This window comes from Rhipicephalus sanguineus, chromosome 4 (genome assembly GCF_013339695.2).
Source record: "Rhipicephalus sanguineus isolate Rsan-2018 chromosome 4, BIME_Rsan_1.4, whole genome shotgun sequence".
Lineage (NCBI taxonomy): Eukaryota > Metazoa > Arthropoda > Arachnida > Ixodida > Ixodidae > Rhipicephalus > Rhipicephalus sanguineus.
In genome coordinates this window covers 123,039,932-123,059,364 of record NC_051179.1, presented here as the reverse complement: position 1 = coordinate 123,059,364, position 19,433 = coordinate 123,039,932, and the positions used below count along the sequence as shown (strand labels likewise).

General features: G+C 44.9%; 1 protein-coding gene across 1 annotated transcript; it reads right to left on the bottom strand.

Moving 5' to 3' along the window:
* Window positions 1-5,638: 5,638 nt before the first annotated feature.
* On the bottom strand, window positions 5,639-8,926 carry LOC125758109 (uncharacterized). The gene is made up of 2 exons (XM_049414903.1): window positions 8,366-8,926; window positions 5,639-6,294 (listed from the first exon to the last, which is right to left on the bottom strand). The coding sequence occupies exons 1-2, from the start codon at window positions 8,661-8,663 to the stop codon at window positions 5,675-5,677; spliced, it is 918 nt and encodes a 305-aa protein (XP_049270860.1). The 5' UTR covers window positions 8,664-8,926; the 3' UTR covers window positions 5,639-5,674.
* Window positions 8,927-19,433: the final 10,507 nt, after the last annotated feature.

The window sequence follows — 19,433 nt, the reverse complement described above, 5'->3', positions numbered from 1 at the left end:
AAGGATAAGGAAATTTTATGGAGTGTATGGAAAGTTCCCTATGGAAAATATGGAAGGATAAGGAAATTTTATGGAGTGTATGGAAAGTTTCATATGGAAAATATGGAAGGATAAGAAAATTTTATGGAGTGTACGGAAACTTTCATAAGGAAGGTGTGGAAACCTAAGGTGTTATGGAAATGTACGGATTTTGTAAGTTGCATACGGAAAATCGTCATAAGTGTATGGAAAGCGTGTGGATTGTGGCCTATGCGGAAAATGTACAACTCTTGTAGATTCATTTTCACTGATAAGGAAATCCGAGCTATAGTTGGTACGAATGCATTGTGGAATAGCGCAAATAAGACACAAAAGGACACAGGCGAGTGCCTGAATCATCTCACTCGCCTGTGTCACTGTGCGCTATTTGTGCTATTCCAGAATGGATACAACTTCTGCAGATGACCGTTTGCCCCTGTCACACGGCAAATCTAATGTCATTTACAATGAATGACATTAAGTGAAGTTAATGTCATTTTACCAGCATGGTGTCACACGACAAAAACTAATGAAGGAAAGAAGCATGAATTTAAGGGCCAGTTTTCTTTGTTAGACACAATATTATTGAGAACTAACACTCAATGAGAACACGTCAATATTAATGAGAACTGTTAGTTCTCATTAATATTGGCGAAAACAAATGTCATTTTAAAGTGATGACCATGACCTTAGCCCTCCTCAGCCGTGAATTTGGGAGCAATAAAAATCTATGAAAACATGCGTGACATGCGCATAGCACCAAAAATAATTTTGTGTCATTGAAAGGTGCTCCTAGAATATAAACGCAGCCATTTTACACAACTTGCCACAGCTGCACGACACAAACGACGTCAAGCCAAGAGCCAGTTGAAAACCAACATGATCACCAACCGACTCCCTGGCTGCAGAAATGAGACAGCTGTAGCAATTTCATGTAGCCACCGCCTCAATCACCACAGCATGAGAAATCGGACGATCAACACCCGCGATACAGGCAACGACAACAGAGCACAAATGAAACATGGCCGGCGTACAGCCACTGTAGTTTAGAGTGGCTTTCTTCTAGAAACTTTCGCACATGCTATTATGTAATGAAACCACTAAAAAGTTAATCTAGTAAAAACAGATATTTACAAATGAAAAAAGTTACGTATACATAAGTTAACAGCCATGTCTCTAAAGGTCCCTGGCGTCGAGACTACGCATTTGGTCCGAAATTGAATGCAAATGTGTTTCGTGAGCTCATTCGACAGGAAATGTTTTCATCGAATGGCATTAGTTTCCCCATTTATTTATTTATTTATACATGTACCTACAGCGCCCTCTAGGGGCATTGTTGTAGGGGGTTTACAAATCAAAAGTACATACATGTCAAAGAAAACAAATTGTGCAGTACAAAACACAAATCAAAATAGGTGAATCCCAGCATACAATATATGCACAAAATACATGGGCTGGACATTTCCACCTTTGCTAAATGAAAAGAAATGTTGACAATAGACAAAAAAAGCGACATTAGGTAACAGCGTACTCTTTTAGAAGTGAAGGGAACGCTGTGTTGGGCGCGGTAACAATACTTGACGGAAGACCATTCCATTCATGTGTAGTTTTCTGAAAAAACGTATTTGCAGAAGCACTTGTTCAGCACTTATATTCGCGTACTTTTAAAGAATGGTCCCGTCGTGATGAGATGTAGGTTGGTGGTTTCATATACTATTTATTTTTATCGATACCAGTTTTGTCATATACTATGTTGTAGAAAAGACATAGTCTGATATATTTATGATATATTTACGCCTTGAGGAGAGTAATGGCCATCCAAGTGCGCTGACAATTTTGCTTGACCTTCTGGTGAAGTTGTAATTACTTGTCACAAACCGGGCGGCATGTTTCTGAATGCACTCCAATGCATCAATATTTACCTTAGTGGCCGGGTCCCAGGCAGTGCAAGCATATTCTAAAATTGGGCGTACATTTGACACGTAAAGAACTTGTTAAGAACAGAGGGTGCGGTTCTGAAATTGCGTCGCAGAAAGTTCAACACGCGACTGGCTTTAATTGACAGCAAACAAATGTGACAGCAAACAAATGACACTAGAAACCAATGACATTCGCTGTAAATGACATTAGACTTGCCGTGTGACAGGGGTATAAGAATGAAACGTACATAAGCATGTGGAGCCTATGCAAGCAGACTCGTTCAGTGATGCATTCAGCACGCACTAACTCCAGTCTGGAATATACATTTAAATTTACCTATAGCTGCGAAGGTACAAATGCAAGACATAATAGCACTTTCAATCAAAAATTTGTTTGCACAAACAATGCAATCTTTCTGAATGTCGCTGTTGTGGTTTACACAATTTACGTAAAGAAATTTTATTTACACATGAAGTTCAACACAATCATTTATTGTAAGTAACACTGCAGAATGAAAGAAATAAAAGTGTGAGAATTCAGTTAAATTAGGCAATCCAACACATAACACACATCAGAAACACGTCTTAGATTAAAACCTTATAAATATATGTTAAAGGCAACATTTGCGTATACGTAGTGCCTGGTGAAAAGTACCATCGCGCGTGAGAATCAAACAGCACACCTGTCAGCATAGTTTGAAACTTAAATGTCTTTTAAGGGGGGACGCGGCTTTCGTATCGCGAAAAATGGCAAAAAAATCGTTTTTCTGAAAATCAAATTTTCAGTTTCTGGAACCCTTTTTCTATCTGATTCCAAAATATCTACACTGAAAACCACCCAGAAGTGCTTCGAAAAATTTGTTTTGCCCTCCGAGATGGCGAAAATTATTGTGGAAATCGCAAAAAAACAGCGATTTTCAAAAAACTGTAGCTCCGCGATGGCGCGACCGCGAACCAACTTCTTGGGCTTGTCGGAAAGGGCATTTCTCCGTGTTCAAATTGCCCGCTTCAGCGGGCTCCTCCATTCAGAAAGAAGAGCACAAAAAGCAAACACTTGAGAGTCGTTCCGAGGCCTGCGATTGGCCGCGTCCGCCATGTTGCCCCAGCTCGCCTCGCCATTGGTCCGATGCTCGGTCCGGGAGATCGTCGTCTGCCGATTGCGCGTCGCAAGTTCACGGCTGTCGAGAATCGCGCTACTTCGTGACACGTTCGCAATTGTTCTGCGTTCACGGCTCGACGATCACTTAGAATATAATTACGCTTTAGTTTGGAGCTGCAAGAGGAAGTTCGATCTGATTACGATGGTGCGCCGCGCTCCTAGCGAACATCGCAAACGCGCGTCTCGGACCGACTCTCTAGCGTTGACTTCAGCGTCGGATTCGCGGTTAGATGTTTTGATTTCTGCTTATCAGCACTTCTGACATCGTGACGAAGGCCATCGCGGGACAACTCTTTGTACTCACGACCACGCATTACGCACTTCGAAGCAACGGGCACCACGGCCTGCGCACCTACTGCTCGGAGTCGTCACTAGGCCTAACGCCGCTCACGGCGCCGTTTAGCGAGACGAACCTCGAACCTTGCCGGCAAGAACAACGCGCTAGCGTACCCGCGGCTATGTATGTACGTCTTCGCAAGCGAAGAAGCACACCGTTCGCCGGCACTTCGGAGCCGCGGTTGAGCATTTTACGCATCGGCAGTGAACTGCACAGCCAAGCTCGTCAGACCCCACGGCCACGAACTGCTTGGAGCAGGAGCAATTTCGCGCGTTGGCATCCGAAAATGCGAGACCAAGTATACTGCGCGCAGATTTTTCGTCATCGTAGCTTCGCATTCGCGCATCGTCACCGAACGCCGCGACCAGGCCTATCACGCGCCGGCTCCACGGATCCCGCGGCCGAGCACTTCGCGGTCAGAGTGCTGTCAATAAGCACTAGCGATGTAATTTAGACGTGCTTGGAGCCGTGCTTGGTATCGCCGCAGGCGTTTATCAAATGTTCTGAAACAATGAAAGCCTCGTACACTAGCGTTGCCGCGGTCGGCCGAATGATAATACGTTTCATACGCGAGAGTGGCAAAAGAACGTGTATCAAGCAGGGGGGCGAATTTTTATCTGCCCGACTCGCGTCATTGAATAAACTGCTCAAAAATCCCTGTGCCACTAACGTCTTGGTCATAACTGTTTGTTATTTGGAACGAGGCATCGGTTATCATGGTGTGAGCCATTTTCTGTCACAACAAACCTCTCTCTTTATAAAAATCATTCAATAATTAATTGTAATCAATAAGCAAGACTTAATTATGCTAATGACAGCATAAATACAAGAAATATGTGTAATTATTTCAGTATATGGCCTTATTAGATTGCAATATCTTCTTTTCTGTCATGTCTATCACACCACACCTTCATACAGAGAACTTGGTTTGAAATCCAGACTGGTTTTTTGGAGATCAAAAAAAGAAGGAGGTTATGAAAAAAGAACAAAGGCACACTGGAGAAAGGCCACATGTCCAAGAAGTGAAACATCATAAAAAAAAGCCAAAGATCACAATCTTTAGGTGTTTTAGAGAAGGCCAAACTTTAAACGCAGTTTTCTCAATACTGTTATTTTGGCATGTTGCTCAGCTTGTGGAGCAGATATCTTGGCAACTACTGCACAGATTTTGATTCCGTTTTTTTTCTTTTAATCCTTGAAGTCTTTTTGACCGGATGACATTATTCTTTACCTTGCTTAGGGCATAGTTCTTTTTGTATGTGATAATTAGTGCATGAGAAGTTCTGATGCAATACATGAAGCTGATGGGGATGTTATTTATAAAAAAAACTAAAAGGAATAGACAATTTTTAATAATGTCATCCTGTGTAGTGTTCTTTTGAGTAAAGATCAAAACCACTTGGACCTTCCTGGCATGTTTTGTTACAATGCTAGGCTTTTCACCAGCAGAGTATGTCATCAGATTATGTAACATAGTGTAATTTGAAAACTACTCGAGATATCGCAATGAAACTTGATATATAGCTATTCGAGACACTCTTCAGTGCGCCTGCCAAATTTCATTACTGTAGGTCAACAAACAAAAAAGTTTTTTTCGATCGCCACCTCCCCCCTTAAGTACAAGGAATGACGTGGCAAACATGCCTAAATGAAAAAGTCTTTCCTCATGGCGCAATCCTCGTTCCTTTTCACATGCGCTTCTGGGTGTCGTTGATAAACTTCCTGGGATAATGCCGCTCTTCCAGTTCACCAACCACGTTTTCCATTCATGTAGCCGCAATTGCTGACTAAGCACACAGCATCATCACGTGACGAAAGTACACATGACGGACCATTTTTGTTCGGTGAGGTGATGAGATTGAAAGGACAAAAAATTATCGGTCTCAGATTGCTTCCGGTACACTTTCGTTTGCACCCTGCCATTATCAGCCCTACGTACCAGCACATCCAAAAAAGGCAAGACAGTGTCTTTTTCTGTTTTACACTGCATGGCGGGGGTGTATGCTGTTTAGCGCCCTGTGGAAAGCCTCCGGATTTGCCCTTTTCAGTATGACAAAAGTGTCATCCACGTACGTACAGTACATCTTCACCTGAAAAGGTAGCGAGTTCAGCACACGTGTTTCAACGTGCTCCATAACTAAATTTGCCACGACAACCGAAACAGGACTTCCCATAGAGCACCCTTCAATCTGAAACATTCCTGAGTGTGGCTAGGCAGCTTCACAGTATTTTCGATACATACTATTCTTTTGCACAAAAGAACGATTTTTTCACTATTGTGCAAGGAGTCCAGCATGGGAACAAAAGTCCTTTCAATGGCAAAATACTCATTATCAGTAGATCGCACAATGCTGGAATCACTTTTCTTTGCCCACTTGTAATGCCTGCTATGTAAAATAGTTCCCTTGAACGAAAAACGAAAATATTCGTACCAAGCACTTGCAGCATATACACTGAGCATAAAGCACCAATTTCTTCAGCTGTCAGCTCGGGCAGAGGATTGCCATTTCCAAAAAGGGATACCGTGTCAATGCCTGTCACTGCCAAGGTTTTCGGATAACCGAGAAGAGAGGAGGTGAAATCTTTCACCTTAGTTTCAAAGGAATTCAGTTTCGTAACAAGCTGCAGCTGTTGCAGCATCACTAGCCTCTTCACGACCTGATTTGGCACCCCTTTCGCTCCCGTTATGGTCTTCAGCAGTCGTCCATTGCCGCTCTCAAACACAAATGCCAAATGTGCCCATAGTGGCCCAAAGCTCTCCGCAGCAGATGTGAGGTGCAGCAACTGGTGTAAGTTGAATGTCATCAGGCGTGGACTGTATAGAGTCTTTGTCCAAGACACGAACTCTTGCAGTAGACGACCTGCATAATAAATGTTCAATGCTAAATGCATGCCATGGTTCTGAATGAAACCAAACACTTCAAAAGGCCTAGTGTGATGATGCAATGGGCAATGCTTCAGCCAAACAATATAAATTAAAATACTAAATTTTAGGTAGTGCATTTCAGTAATGCCAGTTATTTTGGTACCTGTACTCAGGCACGTAGGCAAGGGGGAAGCCAGCCCCCTCCCTCCAAAATTCGTCCAGCCTTCTATATTCCTGGGTAACTTTTTTTTTCTTTTTGCCATGGAAAGACTTTCTTTCTTTTGAACAATTAGGCCTTGCCCTTGCCCCCCCCCCTCCACTGAAAAAAAAATCCTGGCTACGTGCCTACCTGCACTTATTCATGGCAGAAATGTGCAGTAAATGAAAACACTGGAAAGAACACGCACCATGCACACAGGAACTATCGCGTGTTCTTTCAGCTTTCAGCAATTCTTACATACATACAGGCTTCTACTGACTCTAAACTGGCAATTGTTGTTTTTCATTATAAAACGACCATTGATGTGAAATCATTTTCAGACATTTTTAAGTGCATTGTGACAGCACCAAACTACCCAAATTTATATGTGCAATCATCACCAAGAAGCTCTGTTGTAAAAAAACGTAGTCGTAACAGGAACTGAAAACAAAGGTTGCACTGAAACACTTAGGACTGGAACGTGCAGCTCCAGCACAAATTCTTCTGAGACTTTGAAGTCCACAAGTTTTTACAGGGACAATCCTTAAGCCGTTCACTTTCACAGGCACTATGAAACTGGCTACAACACAAGAGGCCAATGTGTCACCGACCGGCACTGCACTGGCCATCCTGAAAGCACTAGTTTTTGTGTGGCAACAACATACTGCAACCGGTTTTCTTTTTGTCTGGTTTTCTTGACACCAGATGGAGATATGTGGCCACAGTTTTGAGAGAAAATCGTTGTAAGAATAAAATGTTCTGTGAGCACATGCACATTTCTCTCAGTAGAAGCATGGCAGCGTGGAGTAGTCTGAGCCTCTCAAACGAGACAATTCTTCAGACTGTTTTTGACAGTAGTGCTGAAAGCGACCATGCTGACAACGATGATTTTTCACTCGAAGTTGAGGATTGGGAAATCACCGGTAGTGACAGACGATGCAGATGATGCCAAGAAGAAAGTTTACTTCACATCATTTCCTGCTTTAAAGGGACCCTGAAATGGTTTTGATGATTTCGCATAAACATGTTGAGCCAGTAAATTAATTTCTAAGAATCATTTGCAGACAGATTTAAGCTGTCTACATCAACTGCATAAATTACAAGACTTTAAACATTCAAATTGCTACAGATCACGGTGTCTCAGCCAAACGAGATTTTAACTTCCCGCATACACCTTACGTAGTATTTTTCCACATTACGTAGCCCCGGTGACTGATCTAATTCGATACGTCTAGTCTATGTCACTGAACCTTTTGTGGGCAGCGAGCGTTATGTGCCTGTGTTACAACAGGCTTTGTGTTGATGTGAGCTGTACATCAGTGTTTATTTTGACGTTTCTTTCCTTAGGCACCATAAATTGCCCTAGCTGAGTTGTGTGTCACAAATTTAGCGATAAGTGACCTGTAAACTGCAACATCGTGTAAGACTTGTACGGCATTTTGCGAGAGAAGTCATTTCAGCTTGTTGCTGCAGTGAGTGTCGGGCTCTCGCTATCCAATCAATGCCAGAATTCACGCGCCTGCAGCTGTAAGTCCACCCCTGAAGACACAACCACATTGCCCAAGTTTATGCTTATTGGTGATTGCTTGTCAAATACATTCTATTTGCCCACATGTCTTTGTTGACGTACAGGAGAGTAAAATAAGAACAGCTTGTAGTGTGGCGGCGTCTGATGAAGCAGATCCCAAACATTTCGTGCACTCCATTTTTGTTGCCCGATGGTGTGCACTGCTGGGCGCACTCGATAGAGGTCGACCCATCGTGTGTGCTGTGGTTGCCAGCGATGGCTGGCTGTTCGATGAGTTGAGGATCTCTACATGAAAACTGATAACCCTACAAACTCAGTCCAGCAATCTGAGCAACTTACCAGCACGTTGAAGTTGTGGCGCGGTGAGCTCTTCTAAAAGAAGTATGTGCACAGCTTCAACAAGAAGCACGAAGTGGTTCAGGTGACGCTGTGGCAGGATCCCTGAACAGCATGGCACAGCGTAGAACAGGAGCCAGTGGCGCCATTCACTTGCCTTCCAATGGCAGCATTCTTTGATCGAGTGTGGGAGCCTAGTGAAACACTGATGAGGCTTGATGGAGAGCATCCTCTTGTCCACTTGAGCCACAGTTGATGGCCGCCCTGTCGTATAAGATGACATAAGAATCCATTCCATCATTTTATATGTAGCAGATCATTTTGCAAGAAATAGGATAAAAGGAAACACCGCTCTAGTGAAGCATAAGCAGCAATTGCGCAGGCACCAGAAATATGCCACTGGAGTTCAGGAATACTGAGCTGTGTGATTGCCATGTTGCTTTTTTTTTCTACTTCACTCCCCAGCCCATTACATGTAAGACCATAGGGCACTCCACGTTAAATGGTCAACAGAACTCATGTACCATAGTCTGTGGGAGCAGAATAAATCCAGAAAAATCTTAAGGGGGCACACACATTTTGATGCCATGGCATACATTTTGTTTTTCAAAAATATACCTTTCATGTATAATATATAACAATGAAAATTGTTTTCAAATGATTTGAACGGATAACGAGAATAGGCCTGAGCAGTTAATTGTTGGCAAAGTTAGTACTTAAGTGCAACTCATGAGTACAGGCTCTAGCATATTGCTAACCAATGTCATTCGGATTAAACGACCAACTGAAAATCATAGGACTTCTTTTGTTATAATACGTAAAGGAACAGCTTTTCTTTAGCTTCAGTTTCAATAACGTACACTGTTAGCATCCCATGATTTAATCCTGTAGTCTTTTTTGTGAAGCATGTTTACAATTACCAGTGATTCTTTTAAATAAAGCAATTATATCTGAAAAATCGCATTCATACTTCATTGTAAATGGCTTCCGCCAAATTTTCGACAAGAATAAAGGTAGATGATCGGGGATTCTTTACTTTGTGCTTCAAAGGCCAGCATAATAAACATTTGCTGCAGGTCAGAAGTCGCTCGTAGCACTTCAGAAAGCACGACCCCTACAATGCCTCTTAAAACCAAAAATTCTTTTCATTTTTGTACTTCGTTTGAACTCATTGCTTACTGAAGTTAAAAATTATTGTACAAACTCGTCCACTCTTAGGGGGAACACAGCACTGCATGGCTGTGCGCCAATGCATCTGGCCATGACAGGGCATTGAGCCCCAGCAGCACACACTCACAGAGACGCGTCGTTCTTGCTATACATCACAGCTAAGCAAGTACAACACGCTCCGGTGTTGTAGCAGATGATGCAAAGCACCTTCTGTGCCTGCACTGCGTTGCTGCAATGTGCAGTCACACCGCATGCACAGGCACTGCGCAAAGTGCGGCCAGACTGAGCCTAGTTTACCGAATGGACCAGCCTGTCCATTTTGCTCCATCACAAAATATTGCCGCAAAACGACTACAAAAACACGTAGGTATATCTTATACTGCAAAGCTTTCAATGCTGCAACAAACACAACAGGATTTTACTCTGACCCACTCCTTGTGCCAATTCTGCATTTTAAATGCAATGTGTCATCCCTGATGTAGTCTGCTTATGCCTTAAGACACTACTATAGACACCTAGCACTTTCACTAGTTAGCATTAGCTAGCACTCTGTTATTTATTATGCATATGTATAACACTGCTGTGGACCCCGCAGGGGCGTCTGCGCAAGCAGGCGTTTGGTGTGTAGCGACACCACGGACCCGAGCTAACGGGGGGGTTTCGACCCCCTCCCACGCCTAGCCGTGCGTGGCTTTGCCGTGTCCGGGGAAAAGGGGATCCTGGGGGTTGAGCCGACGCCGGGTGATTGGACCTTTAAGGCCCCCCGGCAGACGCAACACACCCCTTTGGCCCCGGCTTCACGTAGACGGCACCCCTGGGCTGACCCACCCAGGGGACATCGGCAGTCGCCTTTTCCTGTCTCTCTCTCCCCTCATCTTCGTCTTTTCTTCACACTATTCATCTGTCCTGTCATCTCCTATCTTCTGTTTACTTCAAGTTTTCATGGCGGCGAGGGTTAACCTTGTGTGGATGACCAGTCTTGGCTCACCATATGTGGTTATAGCGGTGGTGTACGGCTGGCGCTGGCAGACTTGTCCTCGCACATTTCCTGTCGCGTCCCCTTGTTGGGCTCGGTGGTGGGTGGTTGGCACCGCCGCCGAAATATAACACAAATGCTATGTTAAGCACATCTTTTTCCAAATCCGATCGTACCCTGAAAAGGGTACGGACCGAAGCATCTCTCCAACTCTTTTCCAAGACGCATGAACATTATCCAAAGTACCACGTTATTCACAGTGAACAGTCAGACGAAAAAGCGAGAACAATCTCACCATTTTTGGTTGCAAAAAGCTTAACGGAAAAACTAGGACCAGGTTACAAGGCGTCTAAGATGGCTAGTGGCGATCTGCTCCTTGAGCTCAAAGACAAAAAGCAGTATGAAAACCTCTCTAACCTTACATCATTTGGAAGTATCCCAGTCACAGTCACCCCACATAGGTCCATGAACACTGTCCGTGGTGTTGTCTCAGATGAAGATCTCCTAAACATTTCTGAAACAGAACTTCTTGACGGATGGAAGCAACAAAACGTGGTCAATGTACAAAGAATCAAAATAAGAAGAGACAACCAAGAGAAGCCAACCAAGCACCTAATACTAACATTCGGATCGAGCGAGCTACCAGAGACCATAGAAACAGGCTACACGAAACTGAGAGTCCGACCATACATTCCAAATCCACGAAGGTGTTTTAACTGCCAAAGGTACGGCCATAGCTCTCTAACATGCAAAGGACAACCCACTTGTGCAAGGTGTGCCTCTAAAGACCACATGTCAGAAAAATGTGAGGCTGCAGCTCGCTGTGTGAACTGCGGTGATGACCACCCGGCTTACTCACGGTCCTGTGCGGCGTGGAAGAAAGAAAAAGACATTATTTCACTGAAAGTAAGAGAAAACATTTCTTTTAGGGAAGCCAGAAAGAGATGCTCACCATTCCATGGCACGACTTATGCGGATGCGGCGCGTCAGGGGGCAGCGTCGCACCGGCCTCCGCCACTCGCCCGGCCCGTCCTGAGCGGACCGTCGGCTGTGGCACCTGCCCCCAAGGCGGCAGTAGTCCAGGCTACTCCGCCAACTCGCGAACAGGGACCGGCGACTCCAGGGCCGTCGGGTCTCAAGGCCTCGTCCCACCAGGCGAGGCCCGAAACTCGAACCACTAGCCCGCCCGTGCGGGCATCCAGTGCCTCCGAGGAGGCAATGGACACGACATCGGCACCTCGGGTGCCGCAACACCGGCGCAGTTCTCTGGACCGCGCCAAGAAAACAAAAAAGCCAATAACGGGGCCTACCGACGGCCCTGCTACTTGAGCTCTAACTTTCGACTTAAACAACACTCATTCCTTTTCGTACACACAGCACTACCTAACTTCCAATATGGAAGCACAAATTATACAATGGAACGTCAGAGGACTCCTTAAAAATCTGGACGATGTCCAAGAACTTTTACACAAACATACACCAAAGGTGCTGTGTGTACAAGAAACACACTTAAAATCCAAACACACGAACTTTCTACGCAGCTACATTATTTTCCGGAAGGACCGGGATGATGCCATCGCGTCATCCGGTGGTGTAGCAGTTATCGTTAATCAAGGAGTAGCGTGCACACACTTACCACTAAAAACGTCCCTTGAGGCAGTGGCTGTTCGAGTGGTTCTTTTGAACAAACTCGTCACCATTTGCTCTCTTTATATACCTCCGCATCACCCACTGAATAAACAGGAATTCCAGTCCCTAATGGATGAACTTCCAGAACCGTATCTGGTCCTTGGGGACTTTAATGCACATAGTGGTCTGTGGGGTGACTCTCGCTGTGATGCTCGAGGTCGTCTAATTGAACAGTTCCTCTTCTCTTCCGGCGCATGTCTCTTGAATCAAAAAGAGCCAACATATTATAGCCTTGCCAACAATACGTACTCTTCCATAGACCTCAGCATCACATCTCCATCACTTGTACCTCTGCTGAAATGGAAAGTCGTTAATAACCCTTATGGAAGCGACCACTTTCCAATAGTTCTGAGCACACCGATAGCGAACGAATGTCCTCCACAGGTTCCCAAATGGCAAATCGACAAAGCAGACTGGGAAATGTTTCGTAAAATGGCTCTCTTAAGTTGGACCGACATGTGTGCTTTAAGCATGGATGAAGCTGTAGAATACTTTACTGCTTTTTTGATTGATGTTGCAAATAAGTGTATCCCACAAACATCGGGACTGCCCGGGAAAAGACGTGTGCCGTGGTGGAACACTGAGTGTAGAAATGCGCGCAAAAAGCAAAATAAAGCATGGAGGCTGCTTCGGAATTCTCCCACAGCCGAGAATCTAGACAGCTTTAAGAATATAAAGTCCCAAGGCAGGAGAACGCGCCGACAGGCAAGAAGGGAAAGTTGGCAGAAGTTTTTATCGGGCATTAATTCATATACACAGGAGGCCAAAGTCTGGAACATGGTTAGCAGGGTAGCAGGCCGACAAGCACATTCACTTCCTCTAGTAAACACGCAAGGCGACAGCTTGGAAGACCAGGCGAACTTCCTAGGTGCACACTTCGAACAGGTGTCGAGCTCGACGCACTATAGTGAAGCTTTCCAAAGATACAAAACAAGAATCGAAAAACAGAAACTAGAGCGCAAATCCACAAAACACGAAGCATACAATGAACCTCTCTGCATTGCTGAGCTACAAGCATCGCTTAACTGCTGCAATAATTCCGCCCCAGGCTCCGACCGTGTTGTATATGAAATGCTGAAACACCTGCCATCTGAAACTCAAAAAGCCCTCCTCTCACTGTATAATGCTGTTTGGTCTTCCGGCGAGATCCCCTCGGCCTGGAAAGAAGCCATTATTATTCCGATTTTAAAACAGGGCAAGGACCCATCCTCCGTTACGAGCTACAGGCCCATTGCACTAACAAGCTGCCTGTGTAAACTTTTTGAAAAGATGATAAACCGCCGACTTATACATTTCCTCGAAGCAAACAAATCACTCGACCCATACCAGTGCGGTTTTCGAGAGGGTAGATCTACCTCTGACCACCTTATCCGTATCGAGGCACAAATTCGCGACGCTTTTGTCCACAAGCAATTCTTTCTTTCGGTGTTCCTCGATATGGAAAAGGCTTACGACACCACATGGCGCTTTGGCATACTGCGAGACCTCTCACACTTAGGTGTCCGAGGAAAGATGCTGACCATAATCGAAAGCTATTTGTCCAATCGCACGTTCCGTGTTCGAGTGGGTAATGTCTTGTCCAGAATATTTGTCCAGGAAACTGGAGTGCCGCAATGTGGTGTCCTCAGTTGCACGCTTTTTATTATAAAAATGAATTCGCTACGTCTGTACATTCCACGGAACATGTTTTATTGCACATATGTGGACGACGTGCAGATCGGTTATAAGTCGTGCAACCTTTCAATGTGTGAGCGGCAGGTCCAGCTGGGCTTGAACAAGGTCTCTAAATGGGCAGACGAGAATGGGTTTACGCTGAATTCACAAAAAAGCACTTGCATCCTATTCTCCAGAAAAAGAGGCTTTCATCCCGATCCAGACATAGATCTACATGGTCAGCGTCTGTTAGTAAAAACAGAGCACAAGTTCCTAGGGCTAATTCTAGACACAAAACTTACATTCATACCGCACATTAAGTACATAAAAAACAAGTGCATGAAAACTATGAATATTCTAAAAGTGTTGTCACGCACTATGTGGGGTAGTGACAGGAAGTGCCTGATGAACCTTTATAAAAGCCTTGTACGCACGCGCCTAGATTACGGGGCGATAATCTATCACTCTGCGACACCAAGTGCCTTGAAGATGCTTGACCCAGTCCACCATTTGGGCATTCGTCTTTCTACGGGTGCTTTTCGTACTAGCCCCGTGGAAAGCCTTTACGCTGAATCGAATGAGTGGTCGTTACACCTCCAGAGATCTTACCTATCTTTTGTATATTTCCTCAAGGTGAACGCAAACAATGAACACCCCTCACACACTGCAATTAATGATTTGTCCAGTTCTGAACTTTTTCACAACCGACCTTCAATGAGACAGCCCTACTCACTTCGTGTGAGGGGCCTAGCTGTAGAAACGGGTGTGCCACTTCTCGAACACTGTCTAATGGCTCCCGCTCCACATCTCCCGCCGTGGCAGTGGCAGCATATAGATTGTGATGTTTCTTTCCTGGAAGTAACTAAGCACGCGCCACTTGCACACATTCGTACACACTTCTTCGAACTCCAGCACAAATACACTTGTCCAGAATTCTTTACAGACGCCTCAAAGTCCGATACTTCTGTGTCTTACGCAGCCGTTGGTCCATCTTTTTCCGATTCCGGTATTCTGCACCCAAATTCAAGTATCTTCACAGCGGAAGCTTACGCCATACTTGCGGCCGCTAAACACATACAACAATTAAAACTACAAAAGGCAGTGATATATACTGATTCCCTAAGCGTGGTAAAAGCGTTGAATACTCTGAAAAAACACCAAAACCCTGTCCTCGTGTCGTTATACTCTCTTTTATGCACGATCTACTCTCACAAACAACATGTCGTAGTGTGCTGGGTGCCAGGGCACCGCGAGATACAAGGAAATGTGCTGGCGGACCAGCTAGCTGCATCCGCCCACGAAAATAGTCAAAATACACCCATGAATATCCCTGCACTAGACCTAAAACCTTTCCTCAAAAGAAAGCTCAGGGCCTTTTGGCAAAGCACATGGGACAGGCATACACAAAATAAGCTACACGTTATCAAACCACACCTTGGTAATTGGCCGCCAGCATCAAAGTCACGCCACACAGAAGTTACACTTACCAGGCTAAGAACAGGACACACATACAGTACACACTCATATCTTTTGTCCGGCGACGATCCACCTTTGTGTGAGAGATGTGGTGAAGCACTCACCGTGCTTCACATTTTAATCCATTGTAATGAACTGGACATGCTTAGAAAAAAGTACTTTTTACTTCCCTACCGACAACAATTACCACTTCACCCGTCAATGTTTATCGGTAGGGAACCGGTTTTTAAACACCAGTCACTGTTCGCGTTTCTAAACGAAGTCCATAGCTTTCACATCACACACCCAGGCAGTCCGTAGCACGACCTCTGAAAAGAGGTCGTTGCTACGGAAGATACATTAGAGAAGCACCTGCCTCCCCGCCTTTGGCCTCAAAGGCCTTGAGGAGGTATCCGTGCTCACACCATATCTTAGTTCTTTATCATGACGACCATTTGTCATTCATTCTCTATGCGCATGTTTCACGTCACTCCCATGATTTTATTACCTATATGTTTTACCCGCCTTTAGCGCGAGGAATTTTAGGCCCCTATACAGCCACTTAACACGACCATTGTTCACTTTCGCTATCTGGTCGTGGCGCTCTTTGGCCATCACATGGCCCTTGCGCCAATAAACATTATATATCATCAACACTGCTGTGGAATGAAATACCAAGATATTTCGTTCTGAATCCATTAACTGCAGCTATTGCAGCAGTCATGTAATCGCATAACCTAAACACAAGCACGTCAGATCTGCATAATTTAGATATTCTGCAAGTGCACAAATACGTAACCTGGACACTCACCCTATTAATATTTAATGACAACACATTTTATGTACCACACAACATACGTTGGATTAACTATTTCAGTGCAAATGAGTGTGCATGTCATAATAAATTTTTGTGACACTGACTGCCCTCTAAGGCACATGACCTGAATAATTTTCTTCAAAAACATGGCAAACTGCCACACATGACATAACATTTTATTTACTTCAAGGAATTCCGTTGCGTGAATTTCCTGAGAGCTCATTTATCTCCACTAAAGTGACACTGCAAATTCTACACCCAAGCTTATTTATGCTCACACTGCTGAAACTATGAAACTAATGATGAAAAGTTGGCAGCAAAAACAAACAAGATAGAAAAGAGGGGACACACACTGTGTCTCGTTTGTTTGCGCTGCCAAGTTTTCATCATGAATCTATTCGCAACATCCACGTACCATGGCGCCGCCGAGCGGTGGGCGCCGGAAGCTCTGTTGAGATTATCGAAATGTTGGACCTGCTTGAGAAGCAACAGTTCCTGCTTGTTTTGTATTGTTTGTGGTCGCTTTGCAGCATCGTAAACGGTCTCGATATTAGCGTGACACTTCAGGTTCCTCAAGTTGAGCAGAACGTTAAAGAAAGCAAAATGCAACTAATTTTACTCTGGGGCTCGATGCTGACAGCGTTCAGCGTGAGGGGGTCCGCTCTATGCACGGCTGGTGCAGAAGCCTAGCTCCGGTCCCAGCCGCAAATAGTCGTACCGTGTCAACGTCCCCTTCCCGTAGCGCGCGTCATCGCAGCTACGACGGGTTCGGGCGAATAAGGCAACAGGCTAGAACAACAAACAACACTTTATTGCTACGTTAGCAATAACGCGTAAATGTCGCGTAGAGGGATAGTCCGCTCTCGGGGAAAACAAAGGGTAACGCTTACACCTTCGGTCGATGATCGGCTCGCGGGTCTCGGGGCGGTGAGATGTTCCTTCGCAGGTCAGCAGGGCACGAGAGACCGTCTGCTCGTATGCCCGGTTGTTTTATTCACCTCCCGTCTCCCTCCCCACCACGAGGGTTGATTCCCTCGCAGGGCGAGTTCCCTTTCCCGCGAGCCGGGAAGCGAGGATTGGCGCGCGGAGTGGCGGGAAAGAAGGAGTTGTACGGAAAGGGCGACAGTGCTCCTCTCCTAGTGGTCCCCCGGCTCCCACCGTCAGTTCGCGATCGCGCCAGCCTTAAGGAAAGGAAATGGGCGCGCGTGCTCCCCCACAAGCGGGAGGCAAAGTAAGCCTCCCCTTCAGATCAGCACCTCAAAAAGCCATCAGTGGTTAAGCACCTTAAACTTAGCAAGCAAATAACCGAGGCCCATGAATGTATGCAGCTGCTGTTTTGCGTCCGACTATAGCTACTTCCAAGGTTGCACCTCACATCACGTTACTCGCGCTTCATTCTTTTACTTGACAACGGTCACTGTGCAAGCAGTACATGTGTCCCGCCTCTAGAATACAATGAAGGGTCCGGTTTCAAAAAGTCGTTCGCATCATTCCACGTGTGAAGCGTCTGTACGAAGTGCCTCCGGGACCTTCATATCTGTTTTGTATTACTTGCTGATGGTGTTATTTTTGTCACCCCTGCCCCTTACCGTGTTGTTTCATGCACTTCTCAAACACCAAAAACGTAGAACTATAACTGGAACGTAACTTCTTAAACGTGAAAACTGCGTCTTGTCGCTGGTTTCATTCACTGCTTGTTGACTTGTGGTATTCCGCAGTTTTTTCTTTTAATCAAGAAAGTGCAATACAATCTATATTGCCGGTGATCGAACATGCCTTAAGTGTTTCTTGTGCTTTGGTCTCGAAGGGCAACACATTTTTCTTTTCGTATACATAATCCACTTTGCGTGTTTACGTGAGCTGTATTAGCTACGCGGCAGAATGTAATGCAAGCGAAAATTAGAGAACGCACGTTGCCGAGAATGTCTCTATGATATTACTGAAAATGTTTAACTGAGACTCGCATTGTAATATTGTGCTAACAATATAGCAGGCGTTGCAAAACGCAATTAAGCACTGCTAGCAACGCGGCAAACGTGTTCGGCTTATTTCCAATTTTGCGCATATTTATCTTCGTAATGCGGTTGCAATCACGTACCCGACATTCCTTTAGCTTCTCTGCTTTCACAAAAACGTAAATTGGAGGGAAAACGAAGCGCAAAAAACTGCACCCTTCGCCAAACATGTGCGTTCCTAAACCGTCTGTGGTGGTGCAATAATCACAACGACCGCCATGTTGGATGTAAAGTAACGTAGAACTATAAGGTCACTATAGGTCGTGAAAGTTGCGAATACCAACTAGCCTGCCTATGAACCCTTCTGCAACGTATGAAACTAATGTCCCTTGAAGTTAATAATAAAAAGAATTCTTACCAATAAATAAGAAGTTACCCTCACATCCTCAGTCCATCCTTCAAGATGTATTTAGCTACAGGTAAGCGTGCTTCTTCAGAAAGCATCAAGGCATATTGGTATCAGCTGGGTGAATTTGTTCGTAAGGAGCTATGTTTTGTAGTTATTCAAAAACACAGGGCTGTACCCCGACTTGTATTCTACAAAGCAATACCAACCTATGTAATAGGGTTCCTGATGGTTACTTGAGTCGAACCAAGTATCCGCGAAACACTTCGTGACGCCAAGAAGGACGCAGTGCATATAGTTCACGGTTTGGCCGAGCACAAGGTCAAAGCCCTTCAGCCTTGCAAGTGGTGAAGGTCCTTTCAGACCATTCACTGGTTCGCTGACCTCAATGGCGAACTTCATGTCCCGGAGCACGCTTTCTGGCGTTCGCTGCTCATCTGCCACAACGTTCATGTACCTCTGGCCTCCTGGAAAAAATATGTAGAAAAGTTTCAGTAACCACTGAGCCTCTGATTCGCATTAGGTAATGCAAATAATGCAATCTACACACAGACTCGCAGCAATATCTTAGGCCACGAACCACTTGATGCCATCATGGTTTTCTGTATGCTGGATATGCTTGGCTTTATCACATTCAATTCTTAAATATTAAGCATTTTTAATTTTAAAAAAAGCTTTGCAATTAGTTTTTGATGGCAGAGGACTACTAGTAGCAGAACACTATCCTAAGAGTAGCTTTGGCACCAGCTATGATGGCAGAAAAGTGATGCATCCAATAAAATGCAATATGCATAACTAGAATAAGTTACGTTCATGATGTTCTCCGCAAGCGTAGCACCAGGGGCAGCCAAACAAGCCATTGAACTGGACCATGCTCATCACAGCGGCACGAGCAGGTGCGTCGACGCAGCAGCAGATGGCATGGATAGTCGACTTGATGACTGAACATG